This window comes from Heterodontus francisci, chromosome 13 (assembly GCF_036365525.1).
Source record: "Heterodontus francisci isolate sHetFra1 chromosome 13, sHetFra1.hap1, whole genome shotgun sequence".
NCBI classification, from domain to species: Eukaryota; Metazoa; Chordata; class Chondrichthyes; order Heterodontiformes; family Heterodontidae; genus Heterodontus; species Heterodontus francisci.
The window spans coordinates 41743559-41770382 of record NC_090383.1 but is presented as its reverse complement, the minus strand read 5'-3'; the positions used below and the strand labels follow the sequence as shown (position 1 = coordinate 41770382).

The 26824-nt window shown below is 42.0% G+C and overlaps 1 protein-coding gene across 5 annotated transcripts in view; it reads right to left on the bottom strand.

Moving 5' to 3' along the window:
• Nucleotides 1–554: 554 nt before the first annotated feature.
• Nucleotides 555–26824, bottom strand: part of LOC137376345 (zinc finger protein 292-like) — a 278773-nt gene continuing 252503 nt past the window's right edge. For 2 of the 5 annotated variants that reach the window (XM_068044695.1, XM_068044696.1), the window contains exons 6-8: nucleotides 26196–26332; nucleotides 17248–17389; nucleotides 555–8599 (exon numbers count right to left, since the gene is read on the bottom strand). In XM_068044695.1, coding sequence (XP_067900796.1) covers nucleotides 2072–8599; nucleotides 17248–17389; nucleotides 26196–26332 — 6807 coding nt within the window. In that variant the 3' untranslated portion in view covers nucleotides 555–2071. Of the gene's footprint in view, nucleotides 8600–16614; nucleotides 16667–17247; nucleotides 17390–26168; nucleotides 26333–26824 lie in introns of those variants that run through there. The other 3 variants (XM_068044697.1, XM_068044698.1, XM_068044699.1) reach the window with 3 other exon arrangements.

The following is a 26824-nucleotide window of genomic DNA, read 5'->3' as shown; positions in this document are numbered from 1 at the left end:
AATGTCAGCAATGAGAGCAGGGAGCTCATCTAATACCAACTCTATCTTCTAAAATGAAGGTCATGACCTTTTCTATTATTAGTGCTATTTCATACTCAGCTAGCACACATCTTTGAGGGGTAGATATGGTGCTGTCCATTTTCTTTCATTTGCATCAGCATGCAATAAAATAAACCTGGCCAAGAAGTGCACAATCTCCTTCAGGATTACTTAGGTTGCATAGCAGTTGCAGATAGGATCAAAGCTCAGATTTCGTTCAACTACTTGGGAATTTAATCTGCCACCAAGTAAAGTATCAAATTAAAACATCAAGAACTGGTTGGCATTTCAAGTTGTGACCTTAAAATAGAAAAATCAGTCTCTGAAAATGGAGAACAAGCCTCGACATTAAAAATTAATTTCTTAAACAGATTTATTTTCTTTTGTTATATTAATTTAAGAAAAAAAAAGCATTCAGATTGACATTTTATATTCTAGTGGCTCATCTAAATGCCAATTAAAGTTAATACTGTACTGCAGTATTTACAATGCTGTATTCAAATGTATAAATGAGGACAACTATACAGACTAGTATACAAAAGAAAGGAATGTTTCTCCACAATTAAGACTTTGTCGTAATACAAAAAAAAACGTTGTTTTCCCCAAATACCATGTTGTATGTTTTGAATAAACCTTCGTCAAGGGGCACTGTATAGCTGTACATACTAAAATGGTCGTCTGGCTTGATGAAATGGATTGTGCGCAGTCGCACTCTGCTGGTTTCCAATACAAACTGGGTTGACCGATTAAAACTGTATGTGAATTCACACTGGCCGGGTCAATATCTTGAGCTGCACCAATGATTATTCAGACACTGAATAATCAAGTTCAGAAGCAAAACAATTAACTACAAATGTACACACTTTCATTAACAAAACTCTAGAGGAGTAAAACTATGTTATATACAGCAGCACTCAGATCATATCCCATTGCAGAGCAACATCTGAAAATCTGAACTTTAATCTTTATAACTGAATTTATCTTTTTCACATAATAGTTGTCAGTATATGAATAACTGCATATCTTGTCTTCAGCAGTGATTTTACACAAAAGTTGTGTATTAAGTTTTGACTATCAAATCTCTTTAGTGTATTTTTAAACATTTTCGACAGTATAGTATTGACTACATAAATGAAGGGCTCAGTACCAACATGGTCTTGTTTCCATTATACGGGAAAGAACACATAGGAAGCATCTCTCAGTAGGAATTTATTTAAAAGCAATGCTTACTTCACTAGATACTTAAAAAAGGTTAAAGAGCCTAGCTATAATACATAGCTTGTTTTGGTGGAGCTTGTTCTCAACATTCTTGAGGTTGGTTTGTAAGGAGAGAGTATCCCATTGAAAACGCACAATATATTATATACAAAACATCTACACATTTCCTTCTCCCCACTCCAAAAACAAACATGACTTAAAGTACTGTTTACAAGGTTGTGCCAAAAATGGTGACGAACATAATTTGGTTAATGAAATAAATAAAAACAAATTAGATCTTTGCAAGAGGTTTTTATTTTATCTACGTCCAATGTTGTGTAGAATTTATGTTTATGGATTGGGACTAGAAAGGATTTGTAGTAAACGGGATACAATCTCTAAATATATACACAATGATAAAAGTACAGTTCTATATCATTCAGCATCTTCAGCCAGCATGCTTCAGCAATGCTGACCTACCAAGTCACTAACAGAATGTACAGACCTCCACAACAGTCAGTCACTCAGATCAGGCTAGTCCCTCCTCCGTATACAACTGTCCGACCTCAGATTATCATATTTGTTTTACATAAACAGAGCAATTGTTCTGTGTCACAATTTTGTCCCATAGGGATTTTGTAGTACATACTGGACATGACTATTGCCATGTTAGTTTCTGTTTAAAAAAAAATAAAAATAGACATTTACAAACATGCTTTTGTTAAAATGTACCAGGCATCCTTTTGGTTAGATTATTAGCAAGGACCAAATGAAAGCAAATTACAGCATTTAATTGCCCTTATTTACTTCAATACATACACTGGATGTTATAGAACTATGTACTCTTTGCAGCAATTCTTTCCTTTACACTTTTAACTTGGGCCAGCATATTAAAGTCTACTTTTACTCGACTAAGGACTACTGTGGGTTGCATATGCTGAAGTTGCTTTTCAGCAAGCTCAACACAATCTGAGTGTGTCTTGTCCATTATGATTTTTATGTTCTTAAGAATGTGAAGAGATAAAGGAGTTGCAAAATTAGTAAGGGCTTGATGTTCAGTAGTTCCCATGCATAATCTATCTACAGCTGACCGGTTGGTGTGGTCAACAATAGCCCTTGAATTTTTGTCATCTTTCATAGGAATGCTTGCTGATGAGCTGTCCTCATCACCTAACACTACACTAGATGAGGTTAACCCATGATCTGCCATTTTTTCAGTGTTAATAGTAAGACAGTGAGATAGACCTTTATCAGCCAGAGATTTTTTCTTTTGCTTTACAGCAGATTCTTCAAGGAACTTTAGGAATGAGAATTCAAACCCCATGGGTTTAAATGTACTCAAGTCAAAAGGCTTGTGATGGTGACTCTTGTGTGTACAAGGGCTGTGCTCTGGAGGGGAAGCCTCTTTCTCATGGAGAGTTCGGTTTGAATTATCTACCAACAGCTTCTCAGGGTTTTCCATTATTAAATTATTTTTCTTTTTACTCTGTATGCACTCTTTTTCGGTGTCTGAGAGTGTCAGGTGACCATTTGACCTTTTCTTACAAGACTGATAGTTATTTACATCAGTCAGTTTACTCTCAGCATTCATCTTTACAGTCTCCTCCCGTTCACTTTTAATGCAAACAGAAGTATTGGCATCAAACAATTCTGAAAGTTCAACAGAGCTCTTAGAAGAGTCATCATTCTCCAGTTCCTTATTAAAAATTTCAGTTTCGCTTAGCTTGGCCTGCTGTTGAACCACCACTCCATTGACAGCATTCTCCACTGGTCCTTCATGGTTGGTTACATACTCAGTTGATCTTTTGCCTTGAATACTTGCATACTTCCTACAGGTTATCAGATGATTGTGGTATTGACTAACAAATGCATTTGAAATTTTGTGATGAATCCTATAATGTTTTACTAGGCTGCGTTCACTGGTGACAACTGATGTACAATTCTGGAACATACATGGATACTGCTCTCTCAGAGATTTGCTGCTACATATGGCCACAGCCTGGGCCTTACTTTTAAAAGTATATTTAGCAACTTTTCTAGAGCTGCATGATTTATTACCATCAACTTCACTGCTTTTCATATTTTTGCAATCCGGGGTAAAATATTCCCTTGATAGGGGTTTAGATTTACCGTGATGCATGGTGTCTTCATTTTCACTAACTTCAGGTCCAAAGTAATTCTTTTCGTCAGACTGATCGTCCTGATTAGCTGTCCTTGGAATATTTTCTTGGTCTGTTATGATTCTTCTGGGTCTCATCAAATGAGATTGATGAAGCTCTCTGTGCTTTGTAAAGATGTGTCTTAAAAGGTTAGATCTAGTGGCATAAGTACGATCACAGCCTTCACAGTCACACTTAAAGCAGGTCACATCAATATCACCTTGCTGACTTTCCACATCTATGCCATGAGCTACGAGAAGGTGCTTAATAAAGCTCCAGAAAACTGTAAATGAAGATACACAATCAGCCTGGTCACATTGAAACTTTCCCTCACTGACAGTGGACACCATTTTCCCCATTTCATCTAAAGTGAGACCGTGAAGCTCAGAATAGTGTTTAATTAGATCAGTGAATCCTTGGAAAATTCTACAACAATCATCAAGTGAACACTTAAAGTCTTTGACCTGGACATTGGCATTTTTGGTGGTCTCTTGTTTGATCTGCATGTGAAACAGCTGTTGGTCGGACTGGTGAACAGCTCGATAGTGCAGTATTAAGTTTTGCTGAATAGTGAAAGCTGCAGAGCAAGCTTTGTGGACGCATCTGTAAGGTTTGTGAAATTTATTAATGTCACATTCAATTCTTATTTTTGTAATTGATTTCTTGCGCTTCCTTTCTCCTGGCATCTTAGCAAGGTTCACTGTACTTGCAGCTTTTTTAGCTTGCTTCAAACCTCCTTCACTCTTTCTTCTCTGCACTGACACATCCACTGGATGCAGCAAGGCACCTTCTGGTCTTTCTCCGTGTAGGAAGGAATCTTTCGTTCCTACTTGATGTACCAAAGCCTCTTGTGGTGGTGAGACACCCAGTGGCCCTGCTGAAGAAGCATCCTGCGGCCCTGTTGGCAAAGGCGAGGCACCCTGCGGCCCTGCTGATAGGAGTGAGCTATCTGCTGACTCGGATGGTAGTTGAGAAATATCCTGTGGTCCTGATGGTACCGAGATGTCCTGCAGTTCTGCTGGTAGTAATGATACATTCTCTGGCCCTAATGCTAGTGGCGAGATACCCTGAGCCTCTGGGAGCAAGACAGCCTGTGGCATTGCTGGTAGCGGTGAGACACACTGTTGCACTGCTGGCAGCAGACACACATCCTGCAGCCCTTGTGGTACTGGCGAGACATTTTGAGGCCTCACTGATTGCAACAAGACACCCTGTGGCCATGGCAGTAGTGGTGAGACAGCCAGCAGCCCTGCTGTTGGTTCAGGGCCACTGTGTGGCTCAACTGTCAACACAGAGGCACCCTGAGGCCCTGTCAGTAGCAATGGGGCATCCTGAGGCCCTGATGCTGGCACCAAGGTGCCTTGTGGCACTACGGATTGGGCCAAACCATTTTGGAGTTCTGTTGTTAATGTTGAGCAATCCTGCAGACCTGCTAGTAACACTGAGCTATTCTGTGACATTCCATGATTATACAGTACAGTCTTTGCCTTCTGAGCGCTCTGCAAATGGAGACTAATTTCTGTATTAATCTCATTAGGTCCTGCAGTTACGGGCTCCAAATCATGCAGAACCGTGGATTCTTCCTCTTCTGACCCATTAATTCTGGGTTGAGAAATTATTTCCTGCAATGGCGGTACACAGTCTGCAGCTTTATAATGGCCATCCAATTTTCTACAGTATGCTCTTTTAATTCTCAGTTTTACCAGCTCCTCCCGTGTTACGTGATGTACCAACTGGTAGTGGGCTCGGAGGTTAGAGTTTCTTGTAAAAGTTTTCTGGCAGTTAGGAATGTGGCATCTAAATGGAGCAAATCTGGTTTGATACATCTTTATTTCCATTATCTGCTCCTTAGAGTACTGATGCACTTTGACGTAATGATTAGTCAGAGCATCTTTAGTCATTGCACTATAGATACATCCGCTTTCCTGACAGATGAATGGTTTAATGAGGTTCACTTTCAGCTCTTTGTCATTTTCAGCGACCTGCAGTGACGCATTTGTTTGTGGGTCTGTCAAACATTGATTGATTATGTTTGGACTATTGGTACAATTACTCATTGGCGTATGTATCAAGATGTTCATAGAAGAAGCTGGTGTCCCTGAACTTGAGGTATGGCATGGTGCATCTCTCCTGCAAAGCTTCTCATCATATTCCAAATTCAGATTTTGCAAGCCCAACAAAAGTTCCGCTATTCTTATATCTAATGTCTTGGAGTCTTCAGAGTGAGATGAATTATGACTGGGATCAATCTCAGGAAGGGCACTATTAGTAAAAAACACAGTTGGTTCACAGCTGCTTTCAAAATTTGGAGGGTGAATCTCATTGCTTACAAAAGTTCCCGAACAAAAGTTGGATTCAAGTGCCTGCTGCAAGGGCTCACAAGATGAATAGGCACCTGAGCCTTTAGTCGCATCTAACATTGGTGAGACCTCAGTGCTGACTGACATATCTTCAGCAGCCACAAATGACCCCGGGCTACACACAGTTGTTAGCGCCTGTGACATAGTTATGTTGTCTGGGTTGTCCTCCACTGTAGTCATCCCAAACCTGGGCTGAAAGGTCTGCTGAATTACTTCGGTCTCAAATGTTTCAGAAAGACCAGTGACCTGGGGAGTCTTGCTTGGCTCAAATACAGTAGAACTGTAGTTTTCCTGCGTTGGTGGAAAAAGATGAGCAGCAAATGGAGCCGAGCTATCCCCCATTTCCAATGATTGAAACAATGTTTCGCCAGTCAAGAATGTATCTGGCATACAGGAAGGTTCACGTCCCTGATGGGTTAATGCACCAGGTGAAAGAATCTTTTCACTTCTGTATAAAGCCTGTCCATCCTTCTGCTCCACAACCGAAGAGCTTTCCTTTTTATCATAAGGTTTACAGATGGCGCGCCGTGACAAATGACCTCCAAGAGATTTGGGATTGGTAAACTCCCTGTAGCACCTGCTACAGATAAATTTGTCACCTTTGATGATTGCTGGCCATTTTGCACGCTTATTGTGGGTGTGTTTTTTCTTCCTGGATTGGGATACATTCTCATTTTCAGCAGTTAAAACACTGGAAACAGGTTGCTGATAAATAGCACCTACTGTGTTCAAGGTGTTTTCAGGTGTCATATTTAAGCTTTTCGCATCTGAAAAACACAATGTGTTTGGAGGGTTTTCCGGATTTTGACATTTCAAGGGATTTCTAACCCGTTGGATTTTTGATAGGTTCCGTTGTTTCTTCAGGGTTTCATAGTACTCAGGATGGATAGCCTTGATGTGTTTGCTGACACTACGTGACGAAGTATAGTTTCGATTGCAGCCATCAACTTTACAGCTGAATATCTGTACTGCTTTTGCTGCTTTACCAGATTCAGTTTCTGCAGGTAATGATGGAATAAGAGTACCCTCCCCTTTAAGCACCGTTTTTGGCAAAACAGCACAAGTGAGCTGCATGTTCGACTCTTCTTCATTCTTCACAGTTACACCAAAGTATTTGTCTTTAGGAAGATGATTCTGTTCTCCAATGGGCGGTAAGATATTCAGTTCTTCAGACATGGAAGATTTAGATTTGACAGTTTCAAATGCAACACAATCAATAGCAAAACCATTCTGGTCAGTGTCAGACTGCCTGCACGGCTCATCTTCCATCTTTATTTGTAATAATTGATCATCTCGATTTGAATCAAGCTGGGTTGTTTCAAAAGGTAAACTATTTTCAGCTTCGATTTTCACACAGGCATGTGTAACATGACCAACTTCATGCTTTTGCAATTCACTCTGGGAACAGTAAATGTTTCCACAGTTTGAGAATTTGCAAGTATATGAGGAATTGTGGTAATGCTGTGCTTCGTGATCATATAACAAATAGGACTCAGTAAAAATTCTTCCACAGTTCTGAAACATGCATTTAGCTTTGAACAGTACATGTTCTTTTCTGTGTCCTACCAATTCAGAGTATGTACCAAAGCTTGCATTACACTCCAGCTGAATACAGACATAGGGTTTGGGGCCACAGTGAATTTGCAAATGTTCATTAAGCTGAGAAACACTGACAAAGCGTCTCCGACAATACTGACAAACAACTTTATTACTCTGCATTTTAAGAAATTGTTTTGCTTCTTCATTATGACCATGACCTTTCACGTGTGCAATTAAGTTTTTAAAATACTTAAAAGTTTTGGTACAGATAGTTACAGGACAGTTATAATCTTCAGTGCAGTCTACTTTTTGTGTAGTCACGATTGCAGGTTTGTATGATTTGTCTTTGCCTTCATCATCAGAACCATCACTATCACTGAAGACTACAAAATCCTCACTGTACAGGCTGTTCCTTTTAATTGGACGATGCTCCTGCTTTTCTAACTCAGCCATCTTTTTACCTACAATACTATCAGTCAAGTTCTTGGAAGGTCTTCCAACTCTTCTTTTTGGTTTGATAGAAGCCAGTCGTTCTTTACAAGATTGCTTAATATGAAATGTAACATGTGGAACAAAAATCTCCTTTTTCTTAAAACTTTTGGCACATATCGGGCAATAATAGTTTCCATCCCTCACGTGCGTTTGAGCATGACGGATAATTCGGTGTCCCAGAAACTCTCGGTCACATAATACACAATACTGCATATAGGCCTGCCAATTCTTAAATCTGGCAGACACCACACCTTTCTCAATTTTATTTTTTTCCTTCATTTTCATTTCTTCAGATGAAGTGTTTTGCACTTTTATCACATCACTGTAAAATTTAGGAAGTCCATTCAGCGAATGTTCTTTCGTAACAACTTCAAGATGGCTCTCGTTGTTTTCATCGAAGAGGTCACTGTCATTAAGTTCATCTATGGAAGACACAATGGATGCTTCCTCTCCCATTAATGCAAGGCAATGGCGTTTCAAGGTCTTCCAGTCCCAAAATTCAGGATCAAAGGGCCAATGAGTTTTCAAAACAAGAAGAAGTTCGCATCTCAGTGAATTGGGGATTGGACCATTTTCATCGTCATACTTCTGATCTGGCTGGTTGTATAAAGTCTCAACTGCATAATAAGCTTCTACTGTAGGCTCCAGCAAGAATTCGGTAAGCTGGCATGCACGTCTGACCTCTAAATAATCAGGTAACAAGCACGATACTGTCTTGCAAATTGATGTCTTCACCGTTGGATTTTCATTTGATTCCATGCGTAGTGCTCTTACACACAGCTCAATACAAGCTGAAAGTCCAGCCTCTCCTGCCTGTAAAGAAAAACATATGGTGTCATATCTTAAATATAAGTCACTGCTCAGATTTGATAACATGCTAAGTAACCAGGATGTGAACATGTGGATAAAAATGAATTAAGATTTTTTACAATGTTAGTTTGCATTAACTCACTACTGTTTGCAGTGATCTACTCAAAATCTGCCATGCAAAACCACAATCCATCTGATATTGTAGACACTTTTTTATTTAAAAACCGCAACCAATAGCAAATGTTGACAGCAGTTAGTAATTTAAACTTGCTGATTTCCTTTGTGCCAGTAGTAGCAGGGCCCCATTTATTCTTGGGTCTTAGATGCAATTGTTGAATCCATTTAAGCGCCGTCTAATTGAGAATGCTGCCAGTTAGAAATGTAAATGAGAAAGCAATGCTGGGTATAACATCACTTTCCCAAAACTACCACTGAAAAATAAAATAGCTTGCATTCAATGCTCCCTCTTTTATTTTTATTGTGCATGGCCAATTTATTGCATTGGACGATACAGGCAAGATTGCTGTGCAGTCACGCACGTGCACATCTTACAGGGAACCTTGGTGGCTCGCGGCTTGTTTACTGCATTGCACTGCACTGCGATATATTCTATCAGAATCATACAGTACAGAAGGTCATCATTCGGTCCAGTGAGTGTTTTAGTCCTTTGACAGCTATCCAATTAGTTATTCGACCCTGCTGTTTCCCCATAACCCTGCAAATTCTTCCCTTTCATGTACATTTTCAAATTACTGCAATATCATTTACAGTGGTCAGTGCATTTTAACTGCCATCATTTTAGTAACTGTCCCCTTTGCTGAAAGGAACCACTTCAGTTATAACCATTAATCTGTAGGAATTAGCATATGAATGTCTTCTGAGTGTAACGCAATGACTGTACCGATGGACAGCAATGCTCAGAGCTCATGAAAAATTTGTTAACAGCTGATCAGAACATTTGATTAATCAGCCCAACCTCTCTTCTGCCAGAGTACTATCCACATCATCCTCCCTGATGGCCTGCTAAGAACATTAGCGCAGCAACTACCCCTCTCACTTTCAGTCCAAAACTAGCACTCAAAGTGGCTCAGCTACTTGAAGTGTCAGTGAGCTCTCAGGAATGCTGGTTTTAGGATGAAAATGAATGCAAAAATAAAGTTACTAAGATTCCGAGCAGCCCAGAGAGTAGAATCCAAGCAGAGCATTGAGCAGCAGAGGCTGCAGACCAAACAATCAGTTGTTCAATGCTGGTGAATACAAAGCACCAGAAAGCAGGAATTGCCTACACTTGTTCAGTTAATTCTACTGATCATTTGGGCTACCGTTCACAGATTATAAACAAATCTATTGCTTTGCTATTGCTGTTGATTCATGCCTCAAAAGCAGGCTGAACCAATTTCCTTCTACAATTTAAAAAAGTCAAAGTACATGAAATTCAAATTCATGAAATGATTATGAAAATCATACATAGTTTGGCATTTATTCTCATTATTTTTAAAGCCTCTAAACTGTACGGTTAATGATTGAGTACCAGGGGTGCATATTACACCTTTCAGGGTGTTAGTCCTTTTAAGAATACTATGCATTATGTTAGTGTGTGCCTTTCTATACAGTGTTCTATACAGATTTCCACACAGTACTCCCATTTCCTCTTGGCCCAAGATCAATATTGCATACTTATTAATGAAAAAACAAAACTTCTTTCCCCAAAAATATATAAATGTACTTTGTTTAAAAACAGCTTGAAGAGTATGATTGCTTTTGCTGAGTATTTAAGATATTACATTCATGAATAGAAAAACCCTGCCTTCAACAATTTTCCTTTCTTATGTATATATGGGAACATGGTGAAAAGGTGTATGTGGCAATCATCCAAATAATTAGGACTGTTACAATATTTTGAAAGTAATTACTCTCCTTTATTTGTTCCCAACATACCATAGGTAAGTCTGCAAAATTAATACTACTTCACGACAAGGGCAAATGCCACACACACTAAGGATTTTGCCATTACACAAAGATTGGGAGGAAGGTTCCCTGAATAACTTGATTACTAGCTTGCTGAAAGAAGCAAAGGTAGAAATAGTAGAAGCTGTCACAATCTTTCGATTCTCATTGGATATAGGAGTAGTGCCAGGGGACTGGAGTGTTAACGTTATGCCATTATTCAAGTAAGGGGAGTGGATAAACCAGAAAACTGTAGGTCGGTCAGCCCATCAAGCGGTAGCAAGTTAATGAAAACCATTTTCAGGAAAAGGTTAATCAAGTAGAGCAGCATGAATTTGTTAAAGGTAAATAGTGTCTGATTCACTTGACTGAATTTTTTAATGAGGTAACAGCTAAGTGGCCTCTTTCTATCCCTTAAACTCTCTATGATTCTATGATCAAGGTAGATTTGTATGTATACAAAGTTTTGGAAGGCATCTGAAAGTGCCACAAGGGAGGCTTATTAAGAATAAAAGTGGCATATGAACAGGAAATTGACTCAATGATGGGAAGCAGAGGGTGGGAGTGGATGGATGTTTTGCAGACTGGGAGCTGAATTGCACTGGTGTTCGATCTAGACTTCAGGATAACAAAGACAGGATACTGAAATGGGCAGAAAGCATCATAGATGGAGTTCAATGCACTATAGTATGAAGTGATGCATTTTGGGGGGACTAATATGTAAAGCCAGTATAATATAAATAGCATGATTTTGAAAAGTGCAGATGAGCTGAGACACCTTGGTGCTCATATACACAATCCTTATAGGTGACAGGGCAAACTGATAAGATGGTCAAAAAATCATAGGGTTTACTTGGATTTATAAACAGAGGCATTACATATTAAAGAGATCATACTTTATAAATCAGTGGTTAGCCCTCAGCTGTAGTACTGTTGGCAATTCCGGGCACCACACTTAATTAAAGATGTAAAGGTCTTAGAAAGGTTTACCAGGATGTTGATAGGGATGAGGGACTTCAATTATGAGAAGTTGGAAAAGTTAGGACTATTCTCCTTGGAACAGAGATCAAGAAAAACCATTTCCTCTGCCGAGTGGGTCAATAACTACAGATCATAGATTTAAAATTATTAGGATCCAGAATGCTTCACTTGAAAAAATGGTGGAAGCCAATTCCATAAATCATTCTAAAAGGGAGTTATACAGGTACTTGGGGTTGAGTAACTTAGAGTGAAAGTAAAAAAGCGGGGTCTTGGGACCAAGCACAACTGCACTTGCAAAGACATGCTGAATGGCCTCCTTCTGTGCTGTACGTTTCTATGATTACAGAAAATTTCATAAGAAACGTGTTGGTGTTTATGCTCCACATGAGACTCCTACTATTTACTTCATCTCATCCCATCAACTTTCTCACTCAAAGTATTATTTCATATTTCATTTAAGTTTGATGGTCACTATTCCTTTGCTGTCCAACACACGTCTCACTGGTTCAATAACCAGCTCCATGTTGCATTACACAGAACGTTAAGGATATTCCTTTCTTTTAAACTGTTTTTTTTTAGGCTGTTTGAGGGTAAATCAACATCTGACATGTGGGAGTCTTTCAAACGTCAGTTGATTAGAATCCAAGACTGGCATGTTCCTGTGAGGATGAAGGATAAGTTTGGAAAGTTTCGGGAACCTTGGATAACAAGGGATATTGTGAGCGTAGTCAAAAAGAAAAAGGAAGCATTTGTGAGGGCTAGAAGGCTGGGAACAGGTGAAGCCCTTGAGGAATATAAACAAAGCAGGAAGGAACTTAAGCAAGGAGTCAGGAGGGCTAAAAGAGGTCATGCAAAGTCACTGGCAAACAGGATTAAGGAGAATCCCAAGGCTTTTTATACGTATAAAAGAGCAAGAGGGTAGCCAGGGAAAGGGTTGGCCCACTCAAGGACAGAGGAGGGAATCTATGCGTGGAGCCAGAGGAAATGGACGAGGTACTAAATGTGTACTTTGCATCAGTATTCACCAAAGAGAAGAACTTGGTGGATGATGAGCCTAGCAAAGGGAGTGTAGATAGTCTGGGTCATGTCGATATCAAAAAGGAGGTGGTGTTGGGTGTCTTTAAAAACATTAAGGTAGATAAGTCCCCAGGGCCTGATGGGATCTACCCCAGAATACTGAGGGAGGCAAGGGAGGAAATTGCTGGGGCCTTGACAGAAATCTTTGTATCCTCATTGGCTACAGGTGAGGTCCCAGAGGACTGGAGAATAGCCAATGTTGTTCCTTTGTTTAAGAAGGGTAGCAAGGATAATCCAGGAAATTACAGGCAGGTGAGCCTTACGTCAGTGGTAGGGAAATTATTGGAGAGGATTCTTCGAGACAGGATTTACTCCCATTTGGAAACAAATAGACTTATTAGTGACAGGCAGCATGGTTTTGTGAAGGGGAGGTCGTGTCTCACTAACTTGATCGAGTTTTTGAGGAAGTGACGAAGATGATTGATGAAGGAAGGGCAGTGGATGTTGTCGACATGGACTTCAGTAAAGCCTTTGACAAGGTCCCTCATGGCAGACTGGCACAAAAGGTGAAGTCACACGGGATCAGAGGTGAGCTGGCAAGATGGATACAGAACTGACTCGGTCATAGAAGACAGAGGGTAGCAGTGGAAGGGCGCTTTTCTGAATAGAGGGATGTGACTAGTGGTGTTCCGCAGGGATCAGTGCTGGGACCTTTGTTGTTTGTAGTATATATAAATGATTTGGAGGAAAATGTAGCTGGTCTGATTAGTAAGTTTGCGGACGACACAAAGGTTGGTGGAGTTGCGGATAGTGATGAGGATTGTCAGAGGACACAGCAGGATATAGATCGGTTGGAGACTTGGGCGGAGAAATGGCAGATGGAGTTTAATCCTGACAAATGTGAGGTAATGCATTTTGGAAGGTCTAATACAGGTGGGAAGTATACAGTAAATGGCAGAACCCTTAGGAGTATTGACAGGCAGAGAGATCTGGGTGTACAGGTCCACAAGTCACTGAAAGTGGCAACGCAGGTGGATAAGGTAGTCAAAAAGGCATACGGCATGCTTGCCTTCATCGATCGGGGCACAGAGTATAAAAATTGGCAAGTCATGTTGCAGCTGTACAGAACCTTAGTTAGACCACACTTGGAGCATTGCGTGCAATTCTGGTCGCCACACTACCAGAAGGATGTGGAGGCTTTGGAGAGGGTACAGAAGAGGTTTACCAGGATGTTTCCTGGTCTGGAGGGCATTAGCTATGATGAGAGGTTGGATAAACTCGGATTGCTTTCACTGGAACGACGGAGGTGGAGGGGCGACATGATAGAGGTTTACAAAGTTATGAGTGGCCTGGACAGAGTGGATAGTCAGAAGCTTTTTCCCAGGGTGGAAGAGTCAGTTACTAGGGGACATAGGTTTAAGGTGCGAGGGGCAAAGTTTAGAAGGGACGTGCAAGGCAAGTTTTTTTTACACAGAGGGTGGTGAGTGCCTGGAACTTGCTGCCGGGGGAGGTGGTGGAAGCAGGCATGATAGCGATGTTTAAGAGGCATCTTGACAAATTCATGAATAGGATGGGAATAGAGGGATACGGACCGCGGAAGTGCAGAAGGTTTTAGTTTAGACAGGCATCAAGATCAGCGCAGGCTTGGAGGGCCGAATGGCCTGTTCCTGTGCTGTACTGTTCTTTGTTCTTTAAACATAAAACATAGAAAATAGGAGTAGTAGGCCATTCGGCCCTTCGAGCCTGCTCCGCCATTCATTATGATCATGGCTGATCATCTAACTCAGTAACCTGTTCCCACTTTCCCCCCATATCCTTTGAAGTAGCAAGTCCAAGAACCAAGATGTGGTTGGCCATTGACTATCCTAACAATCCTTATCCTTATGAAACTGACAGCATATCAACAAAAATTATTGGGAAAGCCATTAAGCTGGGGGAAAGGGAAAGTCATTTGGCTTGATTCGATTAGGTATGCCAAGATAAGGCTGGATTTCTGAAAGCTTCCTCCAGTGATTCAGCAGGATTTGCATGGTATAATCACCATTGTAATAAATGGATACAATTTTCATTTCAGAATTAATTTGCAGTTTGACCTTTTATATTACAACTATGAAGACTTCACTCCATGGAAGCGGTGACTAGCTCAAAATCAAACCCACATATGTGGCCACTCAATGGAACCAATCGCATCTCATTCCCAGTCCAGGGGCTTGAATATAATCTAGACTGACACTTCAGTGCAGCACTGAAGGCAGATGTTAAACTGTATATTTAAAAAAACGTGTGACAGGAGGGTTTCTCAGCATCTTGCCCAACACTTAAACCTTCATCACAACACCACTAAAAACAGGTTAATTTATCATTTGCTGTTTGTGGGACCACTGCAGCAAACTGGCCACTGTTTTTGCCTAAAAAAAACAATGACTACATTTCAGAAGTAATTAATTAGTTGTGATGCACTTTAGGATGTCACAAGGATGAGAGTGATGCTTTCTAAAGGCACATTTGTTTTTTCTTGTACACAGTGAAAATTAAAGTTTGTAAAAGTAATTGCTATACATTTAAAATGTACTGCATGCTTATTACCCTTCTAAACACGTTAAACTGATCTATTTGTCTTTGAATAACAAAAGCAAAATTTGCTTCCAAGGTAACAGGAAATGGAGCTGAAAAAGTAACCATTTATAAAGCAGTGTAATGAAAGCAAGAAATGCCAGAAATACACAGCAGATCCAAAAAACATCTGAAGACAAGCTTGTACATCCTTCAATGGTTCTGACAAATAGAATCATAGAAAGTTTAAGTCACAGAAAGAGGCCACTTGGTCCATCGTGTCTGTGCCAGCCGAAAAACTTCCACCTATTCGAATCCCACCTTCCAGCATTTGGTCCGTAGCCCTGCAGCTTACGGCACTTGAGGTGCATATGCAGACTCCTTTTGAATGAGTTGAGGGTCTCTGCCTCAACTACCCTTTCAGGCAGTGACCCTGTGGGTGAAAAAGATTTTCCTCATCTCCCCTCTAATTTTTCTACCAATCACTTTAAATCTATGCCCCCTCGGCACTGAACTCTGTTAAGGTGAATAGACCCTTCACCTCCACTCTATCCAGGCCCCTCAAAATTTTGTACATTTCAATCAGATCTCCCCTCAGTCTTCTCTGTTCCAAGGAGAACAACCCCAGCCTATCCAATCTTTCCTCATAGCTGCATTTTCCCAGTCCTGGCAACATCCTTGTAAATCTCCTCTGTACTCTCTCTAGTGCAATTACATCCTTTCTGTAATGAGGTGACCAGAACTGCACACAGTACTCAAGTTGTGGCCTAACCAATGAGTTATACAGTTCCAGCAAGGCCTCCCTGCTCTTCTATTCTATACCTCAGCTAATAAAGGAGAGGATTCCATATGCCTTCTGAACCACCTTATCGACCCGTCCTGCTACCTTCAGGGATCTGCGGACATTCACTCCAAGGTCCCTCACTTCCTCTATACTTCTCAGTATTTTCCCATTAAATCTTGTATTCCTTTGCCTTGTTTGACCTTCCCAAATGCATCACCTCACACTTCTCCAAGCTGAATTCCATTTGCCACTTTTCCGCCCATCTGACCAGACCATCAATATCTTCCTGCAGCCTAGTGCTATCCTCCTACATCCCATCTATTCTCTATTCAAATGCTGATAGTGTCACTTCGTACTTCAGCACATACTATTCATATTTCAGACTTCCACCACTACAGTTTTCTCTTTTTTGCTTAATACAAATCAGAAATGCGTTACAATTAGTTCTCAAACATAGCATGCAATCATAGCTGGTCAAAGGTCTTATATGATTGTGCAACTTTTTTTCCCCAAATCCAAAGCTGGCACATGCCAGTTGGCCAAATCTGCAAGTCCAACACTGGAACATTAAAAATCTCAGGTTCTACTGCAGCGATGGTCACGCAGCAGTGTTTGTGGCAGCAGCTATTATTTGCTCTCTCAGGGTAAGAAATTATAAAACAGAAAGATACATCACAGATTATCAGCTTTGACTAGTAAAATCAAGTGCAACAGAACAAAACTAATGATAACCTACCGAAACATACATTTATGCGATGAGCATCACAGGAGCAAAATCAATTTTGTAATCAATCTTTTAGTATTAGCCTTGGTCGTAGTCTAGCCTGAGTCAGAGGTTTGAGTTCACACCCTAAATTAGGATTTAAGCACAGTACTTCAGTACTTAGGCAGATGTGCACTACCGAACTGCCAACCTTTGGATAAGATGCTAAAATGTCAGCATGTCTGCTCTCCAGGTGATTATAAAAGATCCAATTGTGCTTTTTGAAGAGGAGCAGCGGAGTTTTCACAGTATTCTGACCAATATTTGTCTTATCCAAAACACAAATCAATTAAACTGGTCATCTAATTTGTTGCTTATGGAATCTTGCAGTGTGCAAACCAGTTGCTTACTAAACAATGGTGACTATGCTTCAGAAGTGATTCCCTAGCTGTTAAGTGTTTTGGGAAATCCTGAGAAGTGCTAAATATAATTATATTTTCTTTTTCACAAAAATAAGAGCTCCAGGTTTTTAGTTTACAACACCAGGCTTGCTCTTTCCCTCATACCTCTAAACTTTTCCCTGATATACATTCAAATCAGAAATGCGTAACAATTAGTTCTCAAACATAGCATGCAATGGAACTTTGCACAATAGATTATTCATACCTCTGATTGTATGACCTTAATAAGAAAGAATATATGATAAACGGTTTTGGACAACATAGAGAACTGCCGACAGCACTCCAGAAAGGTCTGTGTGGAAGACTCCACCCGTTGCTGCAGTTTGCTCCAGAAGAGCGTCAGCTCCCTGAAAACAAAAGTATTTAGCTGTTATTGACTTCATAAGACCAGAGCATGTGGAGTCAGGGGATAATTAGGAGTACGGATAGCAAGTCGGCGACAAAATAGACAAGGAGAGTAGCTACTCAGACTAGCAAAAGGTGGGAAGCGATGTTCCATAAGGATCGGTGCTGAGATCACTGTTGTTCACAATTTACATAAACAATTTAGACTCGGGAAATCAGAAGTAGAATGTAAAAATCTGTGGACATCAAAATGTGGGATGTCGTGAACAGTGAGGCAGAATATGACAAAATACAATAAGACATTAATAAAGTTGCAGAATGGGTGAATATTTGGCAAATGAATTTCAATTCTGATAAGTGTGAGGTGGCACATTTGGTGAATATTAAGGCCACATACTGCATGAATAAGAGCCTTAATGGAGTGGAGGAAGAAAGGGATCTTGGGTACATAAATCACAAGTAGTGGCACAGGTTCATATGAATGTTAAGAAAAAGCAAAACAAGTACTGGGGTTTATTACCAGAGGGGTAGAATCAAAAAGCAGAGAAGTAATGTTAAACTTGCATACAGGTCCATATTATACAAGCATGGAGAAGCTCTGGAGAAAGTGCAAACAAGATTCACAAGGTTGATATCAGAACTAAGAGGATATATCTGACAGGACAGGCTGAACTCGCTAGGAATCTTCTCTAGAAAAGAGAAGGCTGAGGGGTGACCTTTAATGACCTTTAACATTATGAAAGGATTTGATAGGGAGGACATAGAAAAAATATTACCACTTGTGGGAAAAAACTATTGGCAATGACTACAAAAAAGTTGTTAATAAAGATTCCCCAATAGGGATTTCAAGGGAAGCTTATTTACCTGGAGTGGTAACAATACAGAATGCAGTAATAGTTGAGGTACGTAATAGTTGAGGTACATAGCATAGATTAAGAGGGAATTTGATAAAGGTGTTCTGTTAAGAGTAAATAAAGAGAAACCGTTTCTAGTAGTAGAAAGGTCAGTGACCATCGGACATAAATTTAAGGTGAATGGCAAAAGAATGAGAGGCATGATTGGGAAATTTGCAGATGACACAAACATTGGCCGTGCAGTTGATAGCGAAGAGGACAGCCGTAGACTCCAGAATGATATCAATGGTTTGGTCAAGTGAGCGGAAAAGTGGCAAATGGAATTCAATCTGGAGAAGTATGAGGTAATGCATTTGGGGAGGGCAAACAAAGCAAGGGAATAAACAATAATCAGGAGGATATTGAGAGGGGTAGAAGAAATGAGAGACCTTGGAGTGCATGTCCACAGGTCCCTGGAGGTGGCAGGATAGGTAGATAGAGTGGTTAGGAAGGAATATGGAATGTTTTCCTTTATTGGCTGAGATATAGAATACAAAAGCAGGGATGTAATGCTGGAGCTGTATAAAATGCTTGTTAGACCACAGCTGGAGTATTGTGTACAGTTCTGGTCACCACATTACAGGAAGGACATAATTGCTCTGGAGAGGGTACAGAGGAGATTTACGAGAATGTTGCCAGGGCTTGAAAGTTGCAGTTATGAGGAAAGATTGGATCGGCTAGGGTTATTTTCCTTAGAACAGAGGAGGCTGAGGGGTGTCTTAATTGAGGTGTACAAAATTATGAAGGGCCTAGCTAGGGTAGACAGGAAGACCTGTTTCCCTTAGCAGAGAGGTCAATTACCAGGGGGCACAGATTTAACGTGATTGGTAGAAGGATTAGAGGGGACATGAGGAAAAACTTTGCCACCCAGAGGGTGGTGGGTGTCTCGAATTCACTGCCTGGATCGGAGGTGGAGGCAGAAACCCTCAACTCATTTAAAAGGTACCTGGAAATGCACCTGAAATGATGTAACCTGAAAGGTTACCAGGTGCTGGAAGGTGGGATTAGATTGGGTGGCTAGTATTTTTAGGCTGGCACGGACACGATGGGCTGAATGGCCTCCTTCTGTGCCGTAACTTTTCTATGATTCTATTCTATAACGAGGAAACTTTTTGAACAAAACACAGCATGCTGTTGTGATCGAAACTGCGATGCCTGAAAGGGTTGCAGAAACAGATTAAGTAGAAACATTCAAGGAAAAAACTGTGGGGCTATGGGAAAAGAGCAGGGAATTAATTGCCTAGCTCTACCAAAGAACACAGGCACAATGGGCTGAATGGCCTACTGTGCTACATCATTCTTTGATTCCAAGATCCATTTAAGCAGAAGTTAGATAAGCAAATGAAGGAAGGAGGAACAGAAGGATAGCAGACAGGGTTAGATGAAGAGGGGCGAGAGGTGGCTCGCATGGAGCATAAACAGTGACACAGACCAGTTGGGCTGCTTTTGTGCTACAGACTTTGTGCAACTCTATGTAATATGCTACCTTTAATTCGCAGCCCTGCCTGGTCTAGCTGGGCCCTATATTCCCTATAGCAGAGAAGGTGACTTGCTCCTACTTAGTTTTGTGTCAGTCATCAAGAACTGTGTTAGTGGCCTTGTGGCTTTGCTGCTCCTCCTCTCCACAAGGGAACATAGACCAGTGGAGTGGGGAAATCAAACAAGTTCCACCACACCACCGCACCATGTGTTAGTGCAGCACATTGAAACACTACCAAATCACTTCCATTACTACAAAGTTACCCCAAACATTAGTTCTCCTAAGCCAGCAATTCTTTATTGCATACAGGTAAACTCAGATACTGAACATTGCTTTGGATTTCAAGTATATCTACTGTTCCAATATCATTTGCTTTTCTGTTATTTAAGCCCAAGTTTGGGAACAAATGAAACCGTAAAATCACATTAAACCTTTCTTTACAATTGGCTCTAAAGCAAATTTCTGAAAGTTAACAGAAAACAATTCCAATTTAAAACATTCCAAATCAAACAGATTTGATAAAAAGCAAAAAGTCTGAAAATAATCCCTTCTGGGGCCTAAAATGATTAAAATAAAATGTACCCATCATTTTAATCATCATGTCCTTTGACTCCTGCAGAACTATTATTCTTTTAAAAACATCTGTGCAGTTGACAAACCAGTTAAAGAACATGGGGGACTTGGTGATACAGTGGGCTAGCACACTGTTATTTTCCTCTGGCTAAAGCCTAGCCTGATGTAGGAAGTTGTAAAGATTCTACTTAAATGGAGTTTGGATAGTCTCAATCAGTTCTGAAAGTGGTGATCTATAGTATGAAACTATACACCACAGCACAGACTGCAATCTCACTCAGAGAGGTCATAACATAAGCATGGAGCAAAATGCAAGAATTCACAGTGGTGAATTAGGAGAGTTCTTCTAAGGTTTGCTTAAGGTACATTGTTGTGTCTGAGTAGGGAGGATTTTATATCTGGCTATGCTATACTTGCTTGAGTGTGACTGATACTGATTCTGAACACCTAAAATGGAAAAGAAGATTCCTTTTCTCAACAGTCTCACAATCCTCACTTTGACAATCACAAAAGTTATCAAAGAAAAAAATATGACACACACTTAGCCAGGGTGTAAACACATGGCTAAAACATCAACAGAAAGGAGACTACATCTCTGAAATAAAAGCAAAATACTGCGGATGCTGGAAATCTGAACAGAAAGTGCTGGAAATACTCAGCAGGTCTGGCAGCATCTGTGGAGAGAGAAGCAGAGTTAGCATTTCAGGTCTGTGACCTTTCATCAGAACTGGCAAAGATTAGAAATGCAATAGGTTTTAAGCAAGTGAAGGGTGGGGGTTGGAGGGAGTGGGGGGGGGGGGAAAGAGAACAAAAGGGAAGGTGTGTGATAGGTGTTCACATTGAGGATATTGTCTGGTACTACAACCGTGTGAAATGGGATAGATTTCGAACGGATCTAGCAACACTAACCTGGGCATCCATGAGGCGCTGTGGGCCATCAGCAGGAGCATTCTACTCAACCACATGGCCCGGCATATCCCCCACTCTACCATTACCATCACGCCAGGGGACCAACCCTGGTTCAATGAAGACTTCAGTAGGCCATGCCAGGAGCAGCATCAGGCATACCTCAAAATGAGGTGTCAAACTGGTGAAGCTACAACGCAGGACTACTTGCGTGCCAAACAGCATAAACAGCATGCAATAGACAGAGTTAAGCAAATCCCATAACCAACGGATCAATCTCAGCTCTGTAGTCCTGCCACATCCAGTCGTGAATGGTGATGGACAATTAAACAACTAACTGGAGGAGTTCGCTCCACAATATCCCCATCCTCAATGATGGGGGAGCCCAGCACATCAGTACAAAAGATAAGGCTGATGCATTTGCAACAATCTTCAGCCAGAAGTGCTAAGTTGATGATGCATCTCGGCCTCCTCCTGAAGTCCCCAGCATCCAAGATGCCAGTCTTCAGCTAATTCGATTCGCTCCATGTGACATCTAAAAATGGCTGGAGGCACTGGATACTGCAAAGGCTATGGGCCCTGACAACATTTCAGCAATAGTACTGAAGACCTGTGCTCCAGAATGTGCCACGCCCCTAGCCAAGCTGTTCCAGTACAGCTACAACACTGGCATCTACCCAGCAATATGGAAAATTGCCCAGGTATGCCCTGTACACAAAAACCAGGAGAAGTCCAACTGGGCTAATTACCGCCCCATCAGTCTTCTCTCAATCAGTAAAGTAATGTAAGGTGTCGTCAAGCGACACTTGCTGAGGAATAACTTGCTCACTGACGCTCAGTTTGGATTCGCCAGGGCCACTCAGCTCCTCACCTCATTACAGCCTTCATTCAAACATGGACAAAAGAGCTGAACTCAAGAGGTGAGGTGAGAGTGACTGCCCTTGACATCAAGGCAGCAGTTCATAAAGTCAGAGTTATACAACACAGAAACAGGCCCTTTGGCCCATCGTATCTGTGGTGGCCATCAAGCACCTATCTATTCTAATCCCATTTTCCAGCACTCGGCCCGTGGCTTTGTATGCTATGGCGTTTCAAGTGCTCATCTAAATACTTCTTGACCGAGTATGGCATCAAGGAGCCCTAGCAAAACTGGAGTCAATGGGAATCAGGGGGAAAACTCTCCACTTGTCTGGATGGGTGCAGCTCCAACAACACTCAAGAAGCTCGACACCATCCAGGACAAAGCAGCCCTCTTGACTGGCACCCCATCCACAAACATTCACTCCCTCCACCACCAACGCACAGTGGCAGCAGTGTGTACCATCTACAAGATGCACTGCAGCACTGCACCAAGGCTCCTTAGACAGCACCTTCCAAACCCGTGACGTCTACCACCTAGAAGGACAAGATCAGCAAATGCATGGGAACACCACCATCTGCAAGTTCCCCTCCAAGCCACACACCATCCTGACTTGGAACTATATTGCTGTTCCCTCACTGCCGCTGGGTCAAAATCCTGAAACTCCCTTCCTAACAGCACTGTCGGTGTACCTACCCCACATAGACTGCACCGGTTCAAGAAGGCAGCTCACCACCACCTTCAAGGGCAATCAGGGATGGGCAATAAATCCTGTCCTAGCCAGCAATACCCACATCCCAGGAATGAATAAAAAAGTCAGAGGGCAGGAGAGATTAACTGACAAGGTCATGGGGCAAAGGCCAAGGGAGTGTGCAAATGGTGTGGTGAAAGACAAAGCATTAGTGCAGAGAGTGTGTTAATGACAGAATAATGAACAGCTCTGTCCAAAAGCAAACATGAAAAACGAAGTTTAAGGCAGGCACATGGCTAAAAAAAAGGATAAATAAAATAAAAAAGGGCCAGTCATGCTCTGATATTATTGAATTCAATGTTCAGTCAGGAAGGCTGCAGAGTGCCTAATTAGAAAATGAGGTGCTGTTCCTCGAGCTTGCGTTGATGTTCACTGGAACACTGCAGCAGGCCAAGGACTGAAATGTGGGCATGGGAGCAGGGTGGTGAATTAAAATGGCAAGCAACTGGAAACTCGGGGTCACGCTTACAGATTGAGCGGAGGTGTTCCGCAAAATGGTCACCCAATCTGCGTTTACGGAGAACGGGCAGGAAAGTGGAGTTGAGGCCGAGATAAAATTGTATTGAATGGTGGAGCAGGCTCGAGGGGCTGAATTGCCTACTCCTAGTTCTTATGTTCAATGTTAGAGGCGACTGCATTATGAACCACGAATACAGTCTGCTATATTGAAAGAAGTACAAGTAAATCGCTACTTCACCTGGAAGGAGTGTTTGGGGCCTTGGATAGTGAGGAGGTAATAGGGCAGGCATTACACCTCCTGCAATTGCATGGGAAAGTGCCGTAGGAAGGGGACGAGGTGTCGGGGGTAATGGAGGAGTGGACCAGGGTGTTGCGGATGGAACGATCCCTTCAGAATGCTGACAAGAGTGGGAAAGGGAATATGTGTTTGGTGGTGGCATCATGCTGGAGGTGGCGGAAATGGCGGAGGATGATTCTGTGGATGTGTAGGCTGGTGGGGTGGAAAGTGAGGACAAGGGGAACCCTGTCACATTTCTGGGAGGAAGGGGAAGGGGTGAGGGCATAAGTGCAGGAAATGGGTAGGACACGATTGAGGGCCTTGTCAACCACAGTGGGGGGGGGGGGGGGTGGGGGGGGGTGGTGTGGAATCCTCAGTTGAGGAAAAAGGCATATCAGAAGTGCTGTTGTGAAAAGTAGCATCATCCGAACAGATGCATTGGAGACAGAGAAACTGGGAGAATGGAACGGAGTCCTTACAGGAAGCAGGGTGTGAAGAAGTGTATTAGAATTTTTTTTAGAACATTACAGCGCAGTACAGGCCCTTCGGCCCTCGATGTTGCGCCGACCTGTGAAACCATCTGACCTACACTATTCCATTTTCATCCATATGTCTATCCAATGACCACTTAAATGCCCTTAAAGTTGGCGAGTCTACTACTGCTGCAGGCAGGGCGTTCCACGCCCCTACTACTCTCTGAGTAAAGAAACTACCTCTAACATCTGTCCTATATCTATCACCCCTCAACTTAAAGCTATGTCCCCTCGTGCTTGCCATCACCATCCGAGGAAAAAGACTCTCACTATCCACCCTATCTAACCCTCTGATTATCTTATATGTCTCTATTAAGTCACCTCTCCTCCTCCTTCTCTCCAACGAAAACAACCTCAAGTCCCTCAGCCTTTCCTCGTAAGACCTTCCCTCCATACCAGGCAACATCCTAGTAAATCTCCTCTGCACCCTTTCCATAGCTTCCACATCCTTCCTATAATGCGGTGACCAGAACTGCACGCAATACTCCAGGTGCGGTCTCACCAGAGTTTTGTACAGCTGCAACATGACCTCGTGGCTCCGAAACTCGATCCCCCTACTAATAAAAGCTAACACACCATATGTCTTCTTAACAGCCCTATTAACCTGGGTAGCAACCTTCAGGGATTTATGCACCTGGACACCAAGATCTCTCTGTTCATCTACACTACCAAGAATCTTCCCATTAGCCCAGTACTCTGCATTCCTGTTACTCCTTCCAAAGTGAATCACCTTGCACTTTTCCGCATTAAACTCCATTTGCCATCTCTCAGCCCAGCTCTGCTGTGTAGTCGAGATAGCTGTGGGAGTTGGTAGGCTTATAACAAATATTAGTGGACAGTTTATCCCCAGAGATGGAAACAGAGAAGTCGAAGAAGGGAAGGGAGGTAATGGAGATGGACCATGTAAAAGTGAGAGAAGGGTGGAAATTGGAAGCAAAGTTGAAGAAGTTTTCCAGTTCAGGGCAAGAGCAGGAAACGGCATCAATGCAGTCATCAACGTATGGAAAAAGAATTGGGGAAGCGGGGCCTGAGTCGGACTGGAACAATGAATGTTCTACATACCCCACAAAATGAACAGGTATAACTAGGACCATGCGGGTATCCATAGCAACACCTTTTATTTGAAGGAAGTGAGTGGATTTGAAGGAGAAGCTGTTCAACGTTTGAACAAGTTCAGTCAGGCGGAGGAGGGTGGTGGTGAATGGGAACTGGTTGGGCCTCTGCTCAAGGAAGAAGTGGAGTGCACTCAGAATGTCCTGGTGGGGGTTGGAGGTGCTGAGAGATTGGACTTCCATAGTGAAGAGGAGGCGGTTAGGGCTAGGAAACTGGAAATTGTTGAAATGACGTAGGGCATCAGAAGAGTCACAGATGTAGGTGGGAAGAGACTGGACCAGGGGAAAAAAGATAGAAATATGATGGGAAGAACTAAGTTCAGTGAACAAAGAACAATAACGAACAGTACAGCACAGGAACAGGCCATTCGGCCCTCCAAGCCTGCGCCGATCTTGATGCCTGCCGAAACTAACACCTTCTGCACTTCCGGGGCCCATATCCCTCTATTCCCTTCCTATTCATATATTTGTCAAGATGTCTCTTAAACGTCGCTATCGTATCTGCTTCCACCACCTCCCCTGGCAGCAAGTTCCAGGCACTCACCACCCTCTGTGTAAAAAACTTGCCTCGCACATCCCCTCTAAACTTTGCCCCTCGCACCTTAAACCTATGTCCCCTAGTAACTGACTCTTCCCGTGGGGCAAGAACAGGCTGAAATGATGGGTCTGTCAGGACAGTCCTGTTTATGGATTTTGGGAAACAGGTAGAAGCGGACTGTCAGGGGTTGCGGGACTACGAGGTTGGAAACTGTAGAGGGAAGATCTCCAGAAATGACATCTCTGCATTGGCTGAACAATTTTGGAAGATCAGACATCTGGAATGGAAGATTATGCTTTATTCTAGCTGTTAATTCTTGAGAACGAACTATTCTTAAGTTGACCCTCCACACAAAATCAGATTAGCTCAGCAAAGGTCCCTGTAATATCATGCAATTCACCTCCAACAAGTGAGAATGGTGACTCACCACGCACAGTATACGTCTCCCTGCTGAAGCTGCCGTGTGAGGAAGGCTGTGCATAAGATGAGGGCTGAGTTCTCCTCCCCATCAGACTCCAGGTTGCATATCATCTCCAATGCATCCTTGCAGTCAACCGCTGAGATCTTAAACATAAACACAAAAATAATCATTTGTAGACTCCAATTAAAATATACTTTCTTGAGCAGTTAACAAGGCAAAGGAACAGACAAGTCTTCAAAATTTTGGAACAAAGTGTTAGACCTTCATAAAAACGACAGTGGGCACTGAGCATGAGTTGGGAGAAGATGGTGACTAAAGATCAAACAGGCTGGTTGGCAGGAGACCTTTGAAGGTATGGAGAGATGTATGGAGAGACGAGAGAGGTGGATACATTTCGGAACAGAATGCCACAGTATAGGACCAAGATGGCTAAGGACAATGTCACCATTCGCAGAGACATATGTAAGTTTGCATTAAAGAGCAGAGACTGAACACAGACATATGGCTATAAAAGATTACAGACATGGTGGATAAGACTGTGATACCTCTTAACAAATCCACCTTCCCAATGACCCACTGTTTGAAGTCCTTTGGTCTGATTCCTGCCCTGCTGACAGAACCACGCAAGGACTGAA